This window comes from Bos grunniens, chromosome 27 (genome assembly GCF_055505025.1).
Source record: "Bos grunniens cultivar Pamir isolate PY7600 chromosome 27, Bosgru_T2T1.0, whole genome shotgun sequence".
NCBI classification, from domain to species: domain Eukaryota; kingdom Metazoa; phylum Chordata; class Mammalia; order Artiodactyla; family Bovidae; genus Bos; species Bos grunniens.
The window spans coordinates 17,110,025-17,132,500 of record NC_141191.1 but is presented as its reverse complement, the minus strand read 5'-3'; the positions used below and the strand labels follow the sequence as shown (position 1 = coordinate 17,132,500).

General features: G+C 40.1%; 1 protein-coding gene across 10 annotated transcripts in view; it reads left to right on the top strand.

The window, feature by feature from the left end:
* LOC147343575 (uncharacterized) overlaps nucleotides 1-22,476 on the top strand; it is a 66,119-nt gene that overhangs the window by 28,997 nt on the left and 14,646 nt on the right. The window contains exons 2-5 of one of the 10 annotated variants that reach the window (XR_015156127.1): nucleotides 4,156-4,233; nucleotides 8,721-8,814; nucleotides 11,979-12,057; nucleotides 14,100-14,314. Coding sequence is in view for 1 of the 10 variants with exons in the window: in XM_086380015.1 (XP_086236141.1) it covers nucleotides 16,433-16,484; nucleotides 16,719-16,784 (118 nt within the window). In the remaining 9 variants the exon portion in view is untranslated. Of the gene's footprint in view, nucleotides 1-4,155; nucleotides 4,234-8,699; nucleotides 8,815-11,978; nucleotides 12,058-14,099; nucleotides 14,315-16,432; nucleotides 16,485-16,718; nucleotides 16,785-22,476 lie in introns of those variants that run through there. The other 9 variants (XR_015156123.1, XR_015156124.1, XR_015156125.1 and 6 more) reach the window with 9 other exon arrangements.

Genomic DNA, 22,476 nt, shown 5'->3' with positions numbered 1-22,476 from the left:
AAGAGTTATTTTTTAAAAGAGCAGTATTCCTCATGTAGATTATAAATATCTGAAATTTTTAAAAAATTTTAAATATTTTTTAAATATTTGGAAAACACTTGTAGGTAAAGGTAAGAACTAACTGGAAGAAGAAAAGGAGAAGCAGTCTTACAAGGAAAAGACTTTAACATATGGAAATGTCACTGTACTAAAATGCGGTACCTGTTTCTGTGAATGTAATTTGTGCATCGGTGTTTGATTCACTAAATGTTGTAAAGAAGTTTACAGATGAGGCAGAATTTTTTAGTAGTAGGGAAAATTCACAAGATTGATACTCTGCTAAAATATAATACTTCTTGCAGTACAACAAAGTTGATGCTCAGTGTTGTGGGGTTATATTTATTCAGTTAGCACTAAGACGTTCTTTGTCTTTTTCCCTCTCATTTTGACAGGAGTAGAGTGAAGTTTCTGGAGGCTTACATAATGTGTGATAATATTATTGCTCTGATGGCTTCTGGAAAGTGTGCTTGTATACTGTTTTTAAAATTTCTCAGTTTTAATCTTGATAAATACTGATAACTATGATGAATGTAGGCATTCTGGACTGCATTCTCAGTAAATAATTATATATAAATATTTATTTAAATATAATAATTAATATTGTTATATTAATTATAATAATAAATAGAATAATATACGCCATATATATTTATATAGGTATATAAACTGTTACATAACTCAGCCTCACTAACTTTAAAAGTGTGAAGAGTTCTTGGACCAAAATGTTTGAAAACTGCTGCTCTAAACCATAAGGGGAAGGAAGTGCTCTTGCCTAAATCTAGAAGCTTCTGAACAGCTCTGTTAATAGAAATGTGTGAGAGTTCCCTCAGGAGATAGCTTGCTTTGTTCAAATGGGAAAAGTGTCAGGACTGGATGCTCTTGTGATCTTGGACATCTCAGTTAAGTCAACTGAAAAATGGAATGGATGAATTCATAAGCCAGGATTCATTGAGAGTCTTCTAGGTCCTGGGCACTGGTTCCCAGACAGTGGGGGTACGTGTGTAAGCAGCTCTATCACTGCCATCTAGATGCTCACAGTCAAGTAGAGGGAACAAACCAATGAAGAGACAATGGTAATAGAGAATGGTAGTTGTATATGAAGGACTACAGAAATACAGAGGGGTACCTAATCCAGGAACAAGGACAGGGGTGAGCGCTTTAAACTGGGCCTTGAAGGACAGGTAAAAATGAGCCAGAAGAAGAGGTGAACAAGCACAGTCATTAACATATGCAAGACCTGAAGCAGTGTTTTTTCAAATGGCTTGGACCGCATTAGTAGGTCATGAAATCAATTTAATGTGTCTTGAGCAGCATTTAAAAATTCAAATAGAATAGATGTCAGACTACACCTCATATAAGGTGGTAAATATTCTTTCATGAAACATTTTCCCCATTGTATGTATGTATGTATGTGCATAGGGGAGGAGAAGACACTGTACTGGACTACAGTGTGAATATGTTTTTTTTTTTTTTTAATATTCCTTAATCTTCTCTTTTCTAGGCTAAACAATTCCAGCTCCTTAAACTTTCCCTCAGGACTTTCATTAATTGCTTTTTGTGTGCTTATCCATATCAATTTTTATATCTTTCTTTTTTTTAAATTTTAAATTGGAGGATATTATTGGTTGAAATAAAAGCTTTTAGAAAACCACCAGTATAGAGGTATATGATGGAGCATTGTGTGTTCAAAAAACTACAAGCAGTAATTCAATATGGGTGTAATATGAGGTGCACAAAGTGCTACTGAAAAGATAAACAGGAATCAGATCATAGAGAGCTTTAATGACTTGCTATGGAGTTTGAATATTATCCTGAAGGCAATTAAGTACCATTAAAGAATTTCAGGAAAAAGGGCGACAAGATCAAGATGTATTGGTTGAATAAAAATCATTCTAGAAGCTATGAGAAAGATGGATTGAAGTGACATAAAATCTGATGCAAGGAGATCTCTTTTAATTTATTAATGCTGTTTAAAAAATTATGTGACTGTTCCTCATATAATATTCTATTCTAGTTTATAGATACATTATACATAAGACTATAAGCTACATGAAGGCAGAATCTTTTTTAAATGTTAGCATCCTCAAAACTGAGAACAATAGTCCTGTGTATCAGATGCTCAATAAATCTTTACTGAATGAATGATAAATGTATCTTCTTATACCCCAAGAAGATATTAATTATTGGAGATTATTTTAAAAGTTCTTCTGCTTTTTACACTTTCTCCATTATCTCCCTTTTTTTCTTTTCCTTGCCATTTTATTTTTTATTATCTTGATCTTTCATGTTAGAGACTTTCCTAAATGTTTAGTGGTCTGTGTTCATTTATATTTGAAAGTAAGGATGACCTAGAGGAGTAGGATTGGGAGGTGGGAGGGAGACTCAAAAGGAAGGGTATACTCAAAAGTATACCTATGTATACTTACGGCTGATTCATGGTGTTGTATAGCAGAAATGAACACAATATTGTAAACCAATTAAACTCCAATTTTTAAAAAAGTAAGGCATTCAAGTCAATCAGTCTAATGCTCCCTATAAGTGGTGGAAAGATAGTGATTGTTGAAGATCCAGTCATTTCATTCGGTGACCCCCCTACCCCACCCCCAGTTCTCTTGTGGGTATCACTTTCTCCTGCATTGGCAGGCGGGTTCTTTACCACTGTGCCACCTGGGAATCCCTTTGTGAATGTCACTTTCTTAATGGAGAATCTTCTCATCTTCTGCCTTGGAAATATATAACCCTAGCTACCAGTATTCCAGGGGCCAAATGGGATAAAGCACTTGGGAGTTAAACTATTGAGTGGGTAAACTTCCACTTAATTCTTGTATGGAACCTGACCTTGGGCCCTGTTGGCCTCTTATCTTTGAGTCTAGAACCTTTGCTGTTTCAGTTTCTCTCAGGATCAATTTTTTTCTTCTCTTGTTTCCAATGCTCAGATAATTAGATTAAATATGGCTACCTGGTTTGTGTTTTTTGATGTATGATTTTATTTTTAAAATCAGGTAAATTGAGGTATAATTTACATGCAATAAGATTTACCCCCTTTAGGTGCATAGTTCAATGAATTCTGATAAATGGATACCACCATCATAATTAAGACCCAGAACATTATTCTCAGTCTTTATGGCCAGTCCCTTCCCCCAGCCCCAGGCAACCATCAATCTGTTCTCCGTTCCCATATTTTACTTGCTCTAGAATTTGTCTATGATTTTAGCAGCAAGAATATATTAGAATAAAAAATAATATGGGATGATTAAATACATGAGGAGCAGTGTTACTTAATGCCCTATTAAGGACATCACAGCGTACTGGGTGTGAGTCATTGTGCAACTTCTGTTATGTCTGTCCAGTTAGTTCTTGCTGATAAGCTGTATGGATTTCAGAGAGATTTAGGAATTTAGGAACTTAAAGGTGTACCTTGTGGGAGGATTTTAGATTCTCAGAATGTCAAAGTAAATAAATAGCTGTCTTTTGACCTGCCAGTTTCGGAGCTTCCCAGCCACACTCTGTAATTTCCTAGCCCCTTGAGGTTGTTTCAGTGTGGACAGGTTAGGCGTAGTGACCAGAATGATCGCACACTGAGTTTTCAACTATAAGGAAGAAGTCTAAACAAGCCAGAAGCAGAAGGACTTTATGAGCACTTTATTCCCACAGGGTAGCATTTAGTAACCCATTGGGATTAGCTTGGAATGTGTTTCTCATAGGCATAGCAGATATCCCAGGCTATCTGTACCAAGGACGTCTATTAAAAGTGTTACAAATGGATAACCAGTTCTGGGACAAGTCCCTTTTGATTTCAACAGCACCATGTATTTTTAGTTTTATCATAGTACTTTGTAAACTTTAATGATCTAAAGTAACTAATAACTTGAAATCTTAAAGGAAACTTCATTTGTCTCATTATCCGAATCATTTTGCAATCATTTAGGAAGTATGTTGGTTTATTCCCAGAAAATTTATCTTATCTGTCTGAAGACAATGTACTTACTCAGTATGCATACTGCTTTTCTTTACATTGTTCTTTTGTGTTAATCTCAGGAGGAAATTCATATTCTTAGGATGTTAGCACTAAGAGGAGCCTTAGATGTCATATTGTCCATCTTCTTTCTGGTACAGGGAAGGTATCTGAGACTCAAAAAAGATGACTTCCTAAGGCCTCTGGGGAAAAAATTAATTTCAAGAGTTAATTTTTATGTGAGTATAACTACTTTTCTTAGTCATATAACATTTCTAAGCCTAAATTACAAATACATCTGCCCTAAAGCCCAAACAACTAACCTATGTTTATTCCACCAGGCTATAAAGCATGTACTTTGTAGAATTTCTCCACTGAGGACATTGGTATACACACATTATCTGACCTGTAGTACAACCGCGTCACCTTTATCATGGTTATAAAATCATCAAGCCTGACTCATCTAAAATATTCATTCAATGCTTAGCTGCACATAGTACTAAGATAGCCACTGTACTATGTTCACTAAAGAATGCTGGAGAGTACCTAGCATGCGTAGGCCTCAGTATTGATGAGTCTAAGTCTGAATATACATCATTTAGATTAAAAATTCACATAAGATACTAGATAATATACTCAACTTATACATATCCAGCAAGTACTCTATTTTAAGAATTTTAAGCTTCAGTTTGTTTGAGAATTTTGTGTTTTGACAGAATGTTATTCTGATTAGATCAGCATTTCAGGAACTCCTGGATAAACTTAACTTTCACCTTGTGATAATTCTCCAATCTTTGGGGAAGATAAATCAGATTTAGGAAATGAACATTTACTATGTGTATTTACCACTGGCTGCCTCACTAGGCAGCAGTCATTAAGTATAGTTCTATAAATCCTATTATTGAGATGACTTCCAAGATAGCAGCTGTAGTCATTACCATTGTTACCATGGCTACTGAGTATCACTGTATCCTCTCTGCTGAGGCATCACAGGCCTGCTGACAGCATTAGGAATTTTATTTCCTTGCTCTCCTCTTTCCTCTCATTTCTTGGAGAAGCGATTCCATTGGCTCCTCTTTTTGTGGTAGACAGTATGTTGGGTTGAGATTCTGTGCGAGGAAAAGAAACTTGACTCCTGTGTGTTAAGCACGATAGAAGTGTTTTTCCATCCTGTAAAAGAAGAACGTAGACAGGCAGCTCAAAGCTGATATGGCAGCTCCCAGGTATTATTAGAAACCCAGGCTGCTCTACCATTTTAACCTTGGTTTTTCATCTTTTAAAGTCACCTCATAGTTCTAATGGCTGTTGAGGCTTTGGTCTTTATATTCTCAGGTGAGGCCTGAAGAAGGGGAAAAAGCAGAAAGGCATAAAGGGGATTCCTTTCAGATAAGTCTGTTCATCTTCAGCATCATTCCCAGAAATTTCACATAATATTTCTGCTTATAAAAATTTAGTTAGCTGGTTCAGGCGGGTCTGACTGTTCATGACCCCATGGACTGCAGCACGCCAGGCTTCCCTGTTCATCACCAAGTCCCAGAGGCTATTCAAACTCATGTCCGTTGAGTCAGTGATGCCATCCAACCATCTCATTCTTTGCCGTCCCCTTCTCCTCCTGCCTGCAATCTTTCCCAACTTAAGGGTCTTTTCTAATGAGTCAGTTCTTCGCATCAGGTGGCCAAAGGATTGGAGTTTTAGCTTCAGCATCAGTCCTTCAATGAATACTCAGGATTCATCTCCTTTAGGATGGACTGGTTGGATCTCCTTGCTGTCCAAGGGACTCTCAAGAGTCTTCTCCAACACCACAGTTCAAAAGCATCAATTCTTCCACACTCAGCTTTCTTTATAATCCAACTTGCACATCCATACATGACTACTGGAAAAACTATAGCTTGGAGTAGATGGGCCTTTGTTGGCAAAGTAATGTCTCTGCTTTTGAATATGCTGTCTAGGTTGGTCATAGCTTTTCTTCCAAGGAGCAAGTGTCTTTTAATTTCATGGCTGAAGTCACCTTCTGCAGTGATTTGGGACTCCCCAAAATAAAGTCTGTCACTGTTTCCATTGTTTCCCCATCTCTTTGCCATGAAGTGATGGGACCAGATGTTATGATCTTGGTTTTCTGAATGTTGAGTTTGAAGCCAGCTTTTCCACTCTGCTCTTTCACTTTCATCAAGAGGCTCTTTAGTTCTCCTTGCTTTCTGCCATAAGGGTGGTATCATCTGCATATCTGAGGTTATTGATTTTTCTCCTGGTAATCTTGATCCAGCTTGTGTTTCATCCAGCCTGGCATTTCTCTTGATGTACTCTGCATATAATTTAAATAAGCAGGGTGACAATACACAGCCTTGATGTACTCCTTTCCCAATTTGGAACCAGTCTGTTGTTCCATGTCCAGTACTAACTGATGCTCCTTGACCTGCATACAGATTTCTCAGGAGGTAAGTCAGGTGGTCTGGTATTCCCATGTCTTTCAGAATTTTCCACAGTTTGTTGTGATCCACACAGTCAGAGGCTTTGGCATAGTGAATAAAGCAGACGTTGATGTTTTCCTGAAATTCTCCTGCTTTTTTGATGATGCAGCGGATGTTGGCAATTTGATCTCTGGTTCCTCTGCCTTTTCTAAATTCAGCTTAAACACCTGGAAGTTCACAGTTCACATACTGTTGAAGCCTGGCTTGGAGAATTTTGAGCATTACTTTACTAGTGTGTGAGATGAGTGCAATTGTGCAGTAGTTTGAATATTCTTTGGCATTGCCTTTCTTTGGGATTGGAATGAAAACTGACCTTTTCCAGTCCTGTGGCCACTGCCGAGTTTTCCAGATTTGCTGACATATTGAGTGCAGCATCATCTTTTAGGATTTGAAATAGCTCAACTGGAATTCCATCACCTACACTAGCTTTGTTCATAGTGATGCTTCCTAAGGCCCACTTCGCATTCCAGGATATCTGGCTCTAGGCCAGTGATTACCCCATTGTAATTATCTGGGACATGAAGATCTTTTTTGTATAGTTTTTCTGTGTATTCTCGCCACCTCTTCTTAATATCTTCTGCTTCTGTTAGGTCCATACCATTTCTGTCCTTTATTGTGCCCATCTTGGCATGCAATATTCCCTTGGTATCTATAATTTTCTTGAAGAGATCTCTAGTCTTTTCCATTCTGTTGTTTTCCTCTATTTCTTTGCATTGATCACTCAGGAATGCTTTCTTATCTCTCCTTGCTATTCTTTGGAACTGCATGTATCTTTCCTTTTCTCCTTTGCCTTTAGCTTCTCTTCTTTTCACAGCTATTTGTAAGGCCTCCTCAGACAACCTTTTTGCATTTCTTTTTCTTGAGGATGGTCTTGATCACTGCCTCCTGTACAGTGTCACAAACCTACGTCCATAGTTCTTCAGGCATTCTAACAGATCTAATCCCATGAATCTATGGGTCACTTCCACTGCATTCTAACAGATCTAATCCCATGAATCTATGGGTCACTTCCACTGTATAATCATGAGGGATTTGATTTAGGTCATACCTGAATGGTCTAGTGGTTTTCCCTACTTTCTTCAATTTAAGTCTGAATTTGGCAATAAGGAGTTCATGATCTGAGCCACAGTCAGCTCCCGGTCTTGTTTTTGCTGTCTGTATAGAGCTTCACCATCTTTGGCTGCAAAGAATATAATCAATCTGATTTTGGTATTGACCATCTGGTGATGTCCATATGTAGAGTCTTCTCTTGTGTTATTGGAAGAGGGTATTTGGTATGACCAGTTTGTTCTCTTGGCAGAACTCTATTAGCCTTTGCCCTACTTCATTCTGTATTCCAAGGCCAAATTTGCCTGTTATTCCAGGTATTTCTTTTCTTCCTACTTCTGCATTCCAGTCCCCTAAGATGAAAAGGACATCTTTTTGGGGTGTTAGTATTAAAAGGTCTTGTAGGTCTTCATAGAACCGTTCAACTTCAGCTTCTTCAGCATTACTGGTTGGGGCATAGACTTGGATTACTGTGATATTGTATGGTTTGCCTTGGAAATGAACAGAGATTATTCTGTCATTTTTGAAACTGAATCCAAGTACTGCATTTCAGACTCTTGTTGACCATGATGGCTACTCCATTTCTTCTAAGGGATTCTGGCCCACAGTAGTAGATGTAATGTTCATCTGAGTTAAATTCACCCATTCCAGTCTATTTTAGTTCTCTGATTCCTAAAATGTCAATGTTCACTCTTGCCATTTCTTGTTTGACCACTTCCAATTTGCCTTGGTTCATGGACCTAACATTCCAGGTTCCTATGCAATATTGCTCTTTACAGCTTTGGACTTTACTTCCATCTACAGTCACATCCACAACTGAGTGTTGTTTTTTTCTTTGGCTCCATCTCTTCATTCTTTCTGAAGTTACTCTCCACTGATCTCCAGTAGCATATTGGGCACCTACCAATCTGGGGAGTTCATCTTTCAGTGTCCTATCTTTTTGCCTTTTCAAACTGTTCATGGGGTTCTCAAGGCAAGAATAGTGAAATGGTTTGCTATTCCCTTCTCCTAAAAATTTAGGCATATGGATAAACCCAGCTCCAAGGGTGACTGGGAGATATAGTCTTTTATTCTGAGTAGCAATGTGCCCAGCTAAGCAAGGGAGACAGGTGGAAGGGCAGATGGATGTTGTAGTAACTAAGTATCTGCCACATACTATTTAGTAAAATACTCTATCTGTATTCATGAAGGTTTTACTGTTTCAAGGTCAGGAGGGGCAGCCGTGAGGAGATACCCCTCCTCCAGGGTAAGGAGCAGCGGCTGCACTTTGCTGGAGCAGCTGTGAAGAGATACCCCACGTCCAAGGTAAGAGAAACCCAAGTAAGACAGTAGGTGTTGCAAGAGGACATCAGAGGGCAGACACACTGAAACCATACTCACAGAAAACTAGTCAGTCTAATCATACTAGGACCACAGCCTTGTCTAACTCAATGAAACTAAGCCATAACCTGTGGGGCCACCCAAGACGGGTGGGTCATGGTGGAGAGGTCTGACAGAATGTGGTCCACTGGAGAAGGGAATGGCAAACCACTTCAGTATTCTTGCCTTGAGAACCCCATGAACAGTATGAAAAGGCAAAATGATAGGATACTGAAAGAGGAACTCCCCAGGTCAATAAGTGCCCAATATGCTACTGGAGATCAGTGGAGAAATAACTCCAGAAAGAATGAAGGGATGGACCCAAAGCAAAAACAATACCCATTTGTGGATGTGACTGGTGATAGAAGCAAGGTCCAATGCTGTAAAGAGCAATATTGCATAGGAACCTGGAATGTTAGGTCCATGAATCAAGGCAAGTTGGAAGTGGTCAAACAGGAGATGGCAAGAGTGAATGTCGACATTCTAGGAATCAGCGAACTGAAATGGACTGGAATGGGTGAATTTAACTCACATGACCATTATATCTACTACTGCGGGCAGGAATCCCTTAGAAGAAATGGAGTAGCCATCATGGTCAACAAAAGAGTCTGAAATGCAGTACTTGGATGCAATCTCAAAAACGACAGAATGATCTCTGTTTCCAAGGCAAACCATTCAATATCATGGTAATCCAAGTCTATGCCCCAACCAGTAACGCTGAAGAAGCTAAAGTTGAATGGTTCTATGAAGACCTACAAGACCTTTTAATACTAACACCCCAAAAAGATGTCCTTTTCATCTTAGGGGACTGGAATGCAGAAGTAGGAAGAAAAGAAATACCTGGAATAACAGGCAAATTTGGCCTTGGAATACAGAATGAAGCAGGGCAAAGGCTAATAGAGTTCTGCCAAGAGAACAAACTGGTCATACCAAATACCCTCTTCCAATAACACAAGAGAAGACTCTACATATGGACATCACCAGATGGTCAATACCAAAATCAGATTGATTATATTCTTTGCAGCCAAAGATGGAGAAGCTCTATACAGACAGCAAAAACAAGACCGGGAGCTGACTGTGGCTCAGATCATGAACTCCTTATTGCCAAATTCAGACTTAAATTGAAGAAAGTAGGGAAAACCACTAGACCATTCAGGTATGACCTAAATCAAATCCCTCACGATTATACAGTGGAAGTGAGAAATAGATTTAAAGGACTAGATCTGATAGATACAGTGCCTGATGAACTATGGACGTAGGTTCCTGACATGGTACAGGAGACAGGGATCAAGACCATCCCCATGGAAAAGAAATGCAAAAAAGCAAAATGGCTGTCTGGGGAGGCCTTACAAATAGCTGTGAAAAGAAGAGAAGCAGAAACCAAAGGAGAAAAGGAAAGATAAAAGCATCTGAATGCAGAATTCCAAAGAATAGCAAGGAGAGATAAGAAAGCCTTCCTCAGTGATCAGTGCAAAGAAATAGAGGAAAACAACAGGATGGGAAAGACTAGAGATCTCTTCAAGACAATTAGAGATACCAAGGGAACATTTCATGCCAAGATGGGCACAATAAAGGACAGAAATGGTATGGACCTAACAGAAACAGAAGATATTAAGAAGAGGTGGCAAGAATACACAGAAAAACTATACAAAAAAGATCTTCATGACCCAGATAATCACGATGGTGTGATCACTGACCTGGAGCTAGACATCCTGGAATGTGAAGTCAAGTGGGCCTTAGAAAGCATCACTATGAACAAAGCTAGTGGAGGTGATGGAATTCCAGTTGAGCTATTCCAAATCCTGAAAGATGATGCTGTGAAAGTGCTGCCCTCAATATGCCAGCAAATTTGGAAAACTCAGCAGTGGCCACAGGACTGGAAAAGGTCAGTTTTCATTCCAATCCCAAAGAAAGGCAATGCCGAAGAATGCTCAAACTACTGCACAATTGCACTCATCTCACACACTAGTAATGCTCAAAATTCTCCAAGCCAGGCTTCAGCAATATGTGAACCGTGAAATTCCAGATGTTCAAGCTGGTTTTAGAAAAGGCAGAGGAACCAGAGATCAAATTGCCAACATCCGCTGGATCATGGAAAAAGCAAGAGAGTTCCAGAAAAACATCTATTTCTGCTTTATTGACTATAGCAAAGCCTTTGACTGTGTGGATCACAATAAACTGTGAAAAATTCTGAAAGAGATGGAAATACCAGACCACCTAACCTGCCTCTTGAGAAACCTGTATGCAGGTCAGGAAGCAACAGTTAGAACTGCATGTGGAACAACAGATCAAAGGCTTTGGCATAGTCAATAAAGCAGAAATCCATGTTTTTCTGGAACTCTCTTGCTTTTTCGACGATCCAAAGGATGTTGGCAATTTGATCTCTGGTTCCTCTACTTTTTCTAAAACCAGCTTTAACATCTGGAAGTTCATGGTTCATGAATTGCTGAAGCCTGGCTTGCAGAATTTTGAGCATTACTTTACTGGCATGTGAAATGAGTGCAATTGTGGGGTAGTTTGAGCATTCTTTGGCATTGCCTTTTTTTGAGATTGAAATGAAAACTGACCTTTTCCAGTCCTGTGGCCACTGCTGAGTTTTCCAAATTTGCTGACATATTGAGTGTAGCACTTTCACAGCATCATCTTTTAGGATATGAAGTAGCTCAACTGGAATTCCATCACCTCCACTACCTTAGAATGTACTTGCTGCTGCTGCTGCTGCTGCGTTGCTTCAGTCGTGTCCGACTCTGTACGACTGCATAGACGGCAGCCCACCAGGCTCCCCCATCCCTGGGATTCTCCAGGCAAGAACACTGGAGTGAGTTGCCATTTTAATGACACTTAAATATGGTTAAAATGGTAAGCTTTGTATTATGAATATTTTACCACAATAAAAAATGCAAAAAAGAGAGAATGCATGAAGTAATACATAAATTTAAGTGGTAATAACAATAAACAATGCATAATGAGAAGTTGATAAATCAGCTCCAGGGATTAAGTTCGAAGTAGGCAGAGTCTGCTTCCTTCCTGGGTCCTTTATCCTACCACTTATACCTATCAATTATTATAAATTTATTCTCCCACTTCTTCACCCCCCTTCTTGTTTTTAGGCAGAGAAAATTATAAAGTGTAAAATAAATTGAATGCATTCAGCCTGGGGAAAAGACGATTTGGAGGAGGCCATGGCAGGTGTGTTTATATTTACAGGGCTGTCAGGTAGAGGAAAGAGGGGGCTTATTCTGTGTGTTCCAGAGTCAGAAATAGGATTTCATGGGAAGCAAATATTTCCTGCCTTTGAAAAAGGAATAACATTTTAAAATAAATGAAATAGTCTGTCAGTGGAGAATACTCCTTGGAATGGCAGAAATGGGCAGAGGGAGGCTGGGGATATTGCAGAGGCGGTGGCTGCATTAGATAGGATGTTGTACCAGGTGGTCTCTGTATTAGCATCGCAGCAGGAAAAAGGAACTTTCGGCTGGGATTTTGAAGACTGGTTAAGGAGGGAACTATTTTCACAGATATGAATAAGGTTGAGGGAGCCTGTTAGGGATGTTGAGGTACCCAACAACTAACAGTCACGAAAAGTCTTCACCATTAGGCCTGAAGTAGCAAAGGAAGGCAGTGCTGTTCAAAGGAGAGAAGTGTGTCTCTCTACTTACTATGTAAAGTGTTTAAGATTGGTGCCTAGCACATAAAACTGCTATGTATAGATTTTTGTTATTATTATTAGGAACTATTAAATACTAGATAATACAGAAGATAATAAAGCAGAGGATGCAGAGCAAAGAGAATGGTGATTACGAGCATGATAGCAGTGGTAACAGTGAATCAGGAAGGCTGGCGAGCAGAATGGCTAATATTGGAGAAGAACCACAAGTTCTGGGAAAAGGGAAGATACTAGCCACCAGCACCTCCTAGAGTGTCGGTCTTCAGGGAAAATCAAATGACCTTTCAGAAAGCGCACTGTTACGGCCTGTGTAATGATAAATATAAGGCTGAGCAAGTTAGAGTCCATTTTGCAGTAGTAAAATTATTAGTATGGATTCTAATAGTTGTTGATGATTTAAAGACAAAAAGCAGAAATAAATGATGCTTAAAAGAGTCAGAAACAAAGTATCCAAGAACTCAGGCTCTGGAATCAGACCAGTACAAGTTCACATCGGGCTCTGCATTTACTATTTTCCAACCTGGGGAGAAGGCAATGGCACCCCACTCCAGTACTCTTGCCTGGAAAATTCCATGGACGGAGGAGCCTGGTAGGCTGCAGTCCATGGGGTCACTAAGAGTCGGACACGACTGAGCGACTTCACTTTCACTTTTCACTTTCATGCATTGGAGAAGGAAATGGCAACCCACTCCAGTGTTCTTGCCTGGAGAATCCCAGGGATAGGGGAGCCTGGTGGGCTGCCGTCTATGGGGTCGCACAGAGTCAGACATGACTGAAGTGACTTCGCAGCAGCAGCAACCTGGGACCAGTTACTTCATCTTGTTGATGACCAGCTTCCTCCTTTGGAAAGTGGAAATAATAATACCTACCTCTTAGTTAAATTTTGAGTCTGAAATGAAATTACCTATGGTAATTGCTTAACACAATTCCCAGGACTTTCTAAAGCACCAGTGCATATTGTTGCTTTTGCTTACTGCTATTATTACAGAAAAAGAGAATGAATACCTGTGCAGAACTTGAAAAGGGTGAGTGCAGTAAAATATTGACACCTTCTTGCTTTTAGTTGCTCTGTAGGAGATCAGGGCTTGAGCTGTTGTTCAGTCATTAAGTCGTGTCTGACTGCAGCACCACAGCCTGCAGCATGCCAGGCTTTTCCTGTCCAGGGCTTATAAAGGACAGGTTTCGAGTATCTTTGCCTGTGCAGAGTCACCCTAAGGAGCAGTGTCCTGTGATGCACTCATTGAACCAGAGCATCTGCTCGTGATCAACAAAAAGCTCTTGTAGCACTCAATGAAAAATCAAAATATTTAATGATTAAATTTAGGACGTGAGTTATATTTAATTTTGAATGATTATTTTGACATTTCAAGCTATCAGACAGCATTAAGGGATACTGGTGGTGAATATTAATTGGAAAATTGATACTTCCAAAATTTTGTGATTTGTATTCAGCTAACTCCTTCCTGAGCACAATCTATTCCCTGAACAGTCTTATGGCGCTGATTTTTAAAACAAGTCTCTTTTGGTGACACCTGCTAATTTCTGCCCTCCGATTTATTTCCAGTAAATCACACTTCATAGGTTAAAAGAGAATGAGAAAATGATGGAGGGACTTCCTTGGTGGTCCAGTGGTTAAGACTTCGCCTTCCAGTGAAGGGAGCAAGGAGGATCTGATCCCTGGTTGGGGAGCTGGGACCCCACATGCCTCCCAGCCAAAAAGCTAAAACATAAAACAGAAGCAATGTTGTAATAGATTCAATAAAGACTTTAAAAATGGTCCACATTTTGAAAATCCTTAAAAAAGAAAATGATGGAAATTTTCCTCTTCTCCCCTTACCCTGTAAAACATGTTGAGATTGAAATTTTTCACCTGGAACTTTTTTTTTTTTTAACTTTACAATATTGTATTGGTTTTGCCATATATCAACATGAGTCTACCACAGGTATACACGTGTTCCCCATCCTGAACCCTCCTCCCTCCTCCCTCCCCGTACCATCCCTCTGGGTCGTCCCAGTGCACCAGCCCCAAGCATCCAGTATCGTGCATCGAACCTGGACTAGCGACTCATTTCATATATGATATTATACATGATTCAATGCCATTCTCCAAAATCATCCCACCCTTTCCCTCCCCCTCAGAGTCCAAAAGACTGTTCTATACATCAGTGTCTCTTTTGCTGTCTTGTATACAGGGTTATTGTTACCATCTTTCTAAATTCCGTATATATGCGTTAGTATACTGTATTGGTGTTTTTCTTTCTGGCTTACTTCACTCTGTATAATAGGCTCCAGTTTCATCCACCTCGATTCGGCGCTTTCACCTGGAACTTTTTATAGTTACTACTCGTTTGTAAGTTACTTACAGCACATAAATTAATAGATGAATGTCATTTTTCAAAAAATGACATGTTCTGTCTTCTTGTACCAGGAATAATAAATCGCTCTTTTCTTTTTAAAAAGAATTTTTCCTTGTTTATTTTGTTTTTGGTCGTGCTGCGTCTTTGTTGCTGTGCAGGCTTTTCTCTGGTTGTGGCAAGGGGGGCCTGCTTTCTCGTTGCTGCACTCGGGCTTCTCATTGCAGCAGCGTCCCCTGTTGCAGGGCACGGTCTCTAAGGTGCACAGGCTGCAGCAGTTGCTGTATGCTGTATGTAGAACAGCAGTTGCAGTTCCTGGCTCTAGAGCACAGGCTCAATAGTTGCGGCACAGCAGCTTAGTCGCTTCCTGGATCAGGGATCAAACCCATGTCCCTTGCACTGGCTGGTGGATTCTTTACCAATGAGCCACCAGGGAAGCCCTATTCTTAAGTAGGTATTTTTGTAAAATTCATTGGAGAAAATCTCTATTTTTACTCATTATGTTCTCTGCTGCTGCTGCTAAGTCCCTTCAGTCGTGTCCGACTCTGTACGACCCCATAGATAGCAGCCCACCAGGCTCCTCTGTCCCTGGAGTGAGTTGCCATTTCCTTCTCTATATGTTATTAAAATAGAATTCTCATTAGTCTGGAATAATGGGAAAGAAGACTCATCTATTCAACATGGAGAAAAATTTAAATGTGCCTCTTCAATACTTCAAATACATCACTATCTGTATATAAATGAAAACCAAACTAGGAATAAACTATTAATACTTTAAAAATTCTGGTTCAAAGCAGTCATATATTACATTGAAGTGTGTAGTGTACCATAAACAAAATAGAAATTTTAATGTATAACAATTAATGATGGGATTCAGAGGATTGAGACTACATCCAAAGAATTAGTGATTATTTGAAGCTTTGGTTTATAACTGTTATTGGCTTTAGACCACTTATCCTCTTACTCTCAGGTATTTTGAGGTTTTTATTCTTTAGGTAGCTTGGTATTTAGTGCCAAAATACCTACAACTTTCAAAATAATAGGGGATACATTATGTTCAGCAATGTAAAAATGTCCTCTATATTTTTCCTTTTTACCTTTTAAATTTAGTAGTTTGTTTAGGACTTGGGTGTTAATCTATCATATTTTAGGGACCAAGAATAACTGAACAGGTAAAATAAAATCTTGCTATTATATTTGAAGACATTTATCTTTGATTCTTCTTTATTTTCTTTTTTTCTTTTCTCCCCAACTTGAGGAAAACTTACTTCTTTGTAGTTCAAGAAAAATTTCTAATTCATCTCAAGAGACAGCTACATATTATAAAATGCAGTGTTTCCCAAGCCACATCATTTGCTTAGCATCCCTTACCATTTGAGTAGAAAGATTCCTCTCCGGGGACCTTTGGCTGTCATATATCTGTTGCAAAGTAAGCAGGCGTCTCTCCTTAAGGAGAACTCACTGGCATGGAGTTTCTGGCCTCAATATGTGTGGCTTCTTGTCTGAATCCCCCACGCTGACTTCTCCTATTCTCCTCCTCCAGAGGTCATGGCCGACACAGCGTCCCCACTGTGCTGGGTCAGCAGGAACACAAGGTGACCATTTTCCTTCTTCATTATTTGCCTAAACTTAGAGAAAATAATATCACTATTGATTTCGCCCTTGGGTTTCCTCTAAAAACTGTGTTGCTATACAGTAATTATTTGTTTTCACACCATAGACATGTCTGAAAAATAAAGATGAATTCTCTGCTTCTCTGTTTGAGCAGGACACTGTTGAATAAATGAGCACGATACAGAATGGCTGATAAATTCTCCTTATTTCTCTAGGAGTCACACTGAGACTGTTTCAAGCATGTACAAGATCAAGCATCCATTAGACCCTTTCTATTTCTCGTAAGTTTTGTGTGGGTTTCCCTAGAACTTTAGAAGTGCTGTGTCCTCTTTCAAAAATTAAATTAAATTAACTAAATAGGGAAAGAAACAGTGCCTGCATTTTCTCGGGTTTCCCCCGAGGTTACTTTTATCTGTTTAAACTAACCAGGGATTTTTCACATATTGACATAAGCATTCATTTGCTAATTTCTTGGACACTAAACTGTGTGGAGCCTTCCCCAGAATCTTGAATGAAGCTGTAACACTTGGGTCCTCAGGGCTGCATAAGTCCTGCATCATTCCCTGCACACATATGGTTTTTCCCTCTATCTCCTTAGATAAAAGTCAGTGCTGATCGCCTTAAGGAAAAGAATGAGTTAAATGGACCAATATTCTAGGCCTAGATGCAAAAAAGAAAAAACAGCCTTTTCAGAAGGCCCTTAGCACCTGCAGCAGCAAGGTCATTTGCACATACATAAATAAATAAATTAACAATGAATAAATAATTTAATCCTGGCCACACAATGCCACCTTGCAGATTTGATCCTTTGCAGCTCCCAGTGAATTTGTCCATTTCTAATTCTTTTTGATGAAGTCCTCAGATACTTGCTGACTGTCAGGCTCATTTTCATATTGTTTTCGCTTGATTACTTCTGTATGACCTGAGGTCGCCCTTAAAATCCACATCTCCCGTGAAGACTCCAAAAGGCCTTCTTTCTAGCACCCTCCTAAACAAGGATGAAAAGTGCGTGTCGTTTCTCCACACAAAAGCATGGGAGGTTTTCCATCACTAGCCTCCTAAAGCAGCCCAAGCGCAAAGATAACTCATTAAGGGGTACCATGTTTTCGAGGCCTGTTTATCCATGCACTTGGGTGTGCCTGTGGCAGGTCTCCCAGGTCCTGGAGGAGTTGGACCACCTCCCCTCTGACCCTGCTAGGCATCCTATAGGTGATGGCACCGGCTCATGGTGCCTTCCCACCCAAACGTTTGCTGCAGGCTCTTTGATCTGAGGTCTTTCTGGTAAGAGCTTGGCCTTCATGGGAGGTGGAGAAAGAATGGGGAATTACTTGTTTCTTTTTTTTTTTAAGCTAGTTTACTTGTTTTTTAATTTAAGCTAATTACTAAAGTTTTAAGCTAATTACTTGTTCTCTTTTTTTAAGCTGAATGTTGCCAGTGCGCACATTCAATTTAGGCTGTAAGCCCACCAGCAGGAGTGTCCTAATTCTTAAGTTTCTGTGATGCCCACATCTGGGCTGGGTCTGAATCCTGTGTTAGCTAAGCCTCCTCACACGGCACCACCGCTGCCCACTCGCTGGTCATTCTCCCCACTACCAAGAGGTCAGCTCCTTCAGTGGGGGAGGAAAAGGAGGTTGAGACCCTGTGTTGGCTGAATACAGTAGCCTGCAGTGAATGGGAACACCTTCCTCACTTGTTTTCACTGAAAAATGCACAGACTGTTAAAATCGGTTGTTCAATATCCTTCAAGAGTTCTGATAAAGTTTTCCATGATTTTTGACAAGTCGTATGGATTTTCAAAAATATATGTTTGTAATTTTTTTCTCCTTCCTTCTTCTGGACCATGGAATAAGAACTTGCCAAATTTTATGGGGTCTTACACTTTTTACTTTTTAGTAAAGGTGAGTCTCTGGAGTATTTAAGGAAGATGCTAATGAAAATTGTAGTACCATATGAAAGTTTCAACAAGTAGGCTCCAATACAACATGGAAATCTATTGCACAATTAAGTTTTATCATCTGCATATGATAAAATTTGGGGCATGGGTTTTCATATATTTTAGTGCATTTTGGCAGTTTTCCAGAAAGACAATTTACCTAGGCTGAACTATCAAAGCCCTCTAAGAATTTGGTTCCACTGTCTGAATCCTATTAATAAAAAGGTAGTCTTGGTCTGAGATGAAGTCAGGATACCTTGTCCATGAAACCCTTTGGCTCAGGAATTTCTGGAAGGGGAACTCTCTGACCGGAGTCACTTCCTCTGCTGATGGCCTTCCAGTTCAAGCAAACCTTCAGGCAGCAGGAACCAAAAGTCATGAATTACATCAGTCTGTGTCGTTTCTGAACCATTTAAAAAAACAACCAAACAGCCTTTCATCCTCTGAAAGATCCATCGTTGTGGAATGGTAATGACAAAGGGAAATATAACTTCAAATGCTTGCATTACCAGTTTGTGTTCAATGGGCATGTTTCTCCCACATTATGCTGAGCACTCTGAGGCACTGGGGCCCTTACAATTTCACATTACTAAAGAAAGACACAGGGTTTTATGAAACGATTATACCTTTCTTTTAAGGGGAGAGTTACCCAGTCTTTGTGATGAAAAATCTCTGTTGGATGTTTTCTGAGCTTTGTGAAAAGCTATTTATGAAAAGTCAGATGAATCTACACTCCCAGAAAGAAGACTGTAGCAGAGACCCCCAGAAATGGTAAAAGTGCTACAAACACGTCACATGCTAAATCCTAATAGCACTTCTAGCTTTTCCTTATTTTGGAAGTTATAAAACATTTCAAATTTACAGAAACATAGAATGATATAGCAAGCACTTATTTACCTACTACTAGTGTTCTTGCCTGGAGAATCCCAGGGACGGGGGAGCCTGGTGGGCTGCCGTCGATGGGGTCGCACAGAGTCAGACACGACTGAAGTGACTTAGCAGCAGATTCAACAGACGTTAAAATTTTGCCATATTTGCTTCATCTCTTCAAAAAAAAAGTTACAGATGCAACTGAACCTCTCTTGGTCTCCCTTCCTAGATCATATTCCCTTCTGAGCCTCCTCAAGATAATTCTAGTTTTTAAAGAAACCTTACTTCCATTCTCTTCTGTTTCTTAACGAGAGTGTTCTTTTTTTGGCTGCACTGGATTTTCGTTGCTGAGTGCAAGCTTTCTCTAGCTGCGGCTAGTAGAGGCCACTCTTGTTTGCGGTGTGCAGGCTTCTCCCTGCGGTGGCCTTCTCTTGTGGAGCTTGGGCCCTAGGCATGCAGACTCCAGTAGCTGCAGCACACAGGCTCAGTAGTTGAGGCACGTGGGCCTAGTTGCTCTGCAGCACATGGGATCCTCCTGGGCCAGGAATTGAACCTGTGTCCCCTGCATCCACTGAGCCACCAGGGAAGTCCCCATTCTCTTTATTTTCATAATTTACCCGCTAGACTCAAAGTATAATTTCAGTTTTGTTAATATACTGTGTATACACATGTACACAGAGCAGAAAATGAATGTAAATGAAAAGGTCAATGGTTGATTTTTACCAAATGTGAGATTTTTCTTCCTTGTGCTGTTGACCTAAAACAAATGGACTTTCAGTTACTTACTCTCCAGCAAAAATGGGCTTATTTGGAATCAACAAAGAATTGCATTTCTAGATCTGTAACCACGGTGAGCCAGGAGCAAGCCCCTGCACAGCAAGGAGAGGAGAAGAGGAGAAAAGTAAGTTGGAGTGAGGAATGGGACTATCATAAGCGAAAGAGTCTATTGGAGGAATTGAGAGGGCCAAGTATGGTGGCTCCTCATTGGCTGAGTTGTGACAGTCTCTTATTGGCTGAGCCCTTGTCAGGCAAGAAATGGAGTCTTTTTCCTATTGGCTCTGCTGCCTTCCTAGGGCATGAGAGCTCCCGCTTCTGGCCTCATGACTCTTTAATTGAGATTTCTGTTTGTTAATTTTTACAGTGCGAGGTGGCACTAGTGGTAAAGCACCTGCCTGCCAATGCAGGAGACCTAAGAGATGCGAGTTTGATTCCTGGGTTGGGAAGATCTCCTGAAGGAGGGCATAGCAGTCCACTCCAGGATTCTTGCCTGGAGAATCCAGTGGATAAAAGACCTGGTAGGCTACAGTCCATAGGGTCTCAAAGAGTCAGGCATGATTGAAGCAACTTAGCATGCATAGTACTTTAATTTTTACATGTTATCATAGGTCACATGTTTAAGTAATGACAAGTAATTATAAAGTAATAATTAGGTATCGTCCCTGTAGGTCAGACAGTAAAGAATCTGCCTGCAATGCAGGAGACCCAGGTTCAATCCCTGGGTTGGGAAGATCCTCTGAAGAAGGGAATGGCAATCTACTCCAGTATCCTTGCCTGGAGAATCCCATGGACAGAGGAACCTGGCAGGCCACAGTCCATGGGGTCACAAAGAGTTGGACACGACTGAGCGACTAATACTAATTAGGTAGTAAGTAATGACAAAATGTTATGAAATAATATCCTTTACTATTTCTAAAAATAAAAGTACTATATCATATGGAAAAGTATGTCAAGGCTCTTTCTAACTCCTAAGAATAGTCTTTTCTGTACCTACTCCTAACTTCTTGCTTCCTCAGCCAGAAGACATAAATCAGTATCAAAACTATCAGGCACAGATTTAAACCAACAAATAAATAATCAAACTAGTTTCTAGGAGATGATCATTATGAGATTCTATAAACCTCTTTTATCAACAAATATGATAAGTAGCTAAACCTGAGTCTGATGACAAAGGACAATATCCAGACATTTTAAAGAATAAGGCCAAGAGCAAATTGGAAGTTCTCAGAAAAATGTTAAGGAACTAAAACTGGAGGATAACTGATTTTTTCCAAGATCTGTGTCTGCAAATGAAAGTGAAGTCGCTCAGTCGTGCCCGACCCTTAGCGACCCCGTGGACGGCAGCCCACCAGGCTTCTCCATCCATGGGATTTTCCAGGCAAGAGTACTGAAGTGGGGTGCCATTGCAGTGTCTGCAAGGAAGGTTTATTAGTGAGGACTGTTACAAGTGCTCAGAGAAGTCAGTCTTTGATACATGTACTTGATAAAATAGATGGCTGTTTCATTGAAGGAGAGGAGGAGGTCTGTTATAAGGAGCTTCTAGCCTACTGTCATCTTTGTATGAAGTTAAGAAAGGTGTCTGCCACCTCCTAGGGGGACAGAGCTCCATGTTAGAATACAGCATTTAGGCTTTGAGCCCTCACAGATCATTGTTTTCTGGTGCAGTGCCACTGTGTCCCATCAGCAATCCTGAGGTCTAGCATCTTCTGGGCTCCTTCTCTGTCATTTCCTCTTTTCTTTGGTTCTTTGGAAATGGCCCCATACGGTGCTCTGGCTCCATACGGTGAAATATAGATCTGAGACTTAGGTGTGTTCTCTGGGGAAAGCAGGTTGATCTGTTCTTACAATCTGCTTTTTCCAGTTCAGTCTAGCTCACTCAAGCTCTGCTTTAGCAGTTAGGGTAGAATCTTATGCATTTTGGATGTGTTTATTTGCTCTGTTCCATCATTTTTGTTTACATCTTCCTCAGAATCCCTTGGAAACAAGGGTCTAAGGCAGGATTGCTGCTGCTGCTGCTGCTAAGTTGCTTCAGTCGTGTCTGACTGTGCGACCCCATAGACGGAAGCCCACCAGGCTCCCCTGTCCCTGGGATTCTCCAGGCAAGATTAGGGTTCTCTTATTTCTCATATCATATGTTAGTCACACCCCAGTATCTCAACATTTGTCACAGTCAGTGAAGACCTATTTAGACAAAACTTACATCAGGACCTTTTACTCAACAGAAGGAATACCTATCTCATTTACTCTTATAGTGAACAACAAAATGGCCTTGTGGGGTAGAGTAAGGCAACGTCCTGGCCCATCCCTATGTGGAAAGAAAGATGGACGCCAAGTGAGGATAGACTCTGAGCTCCTTCTAGAAGCCAACACTTACATCTGAACTTACAGGTCCT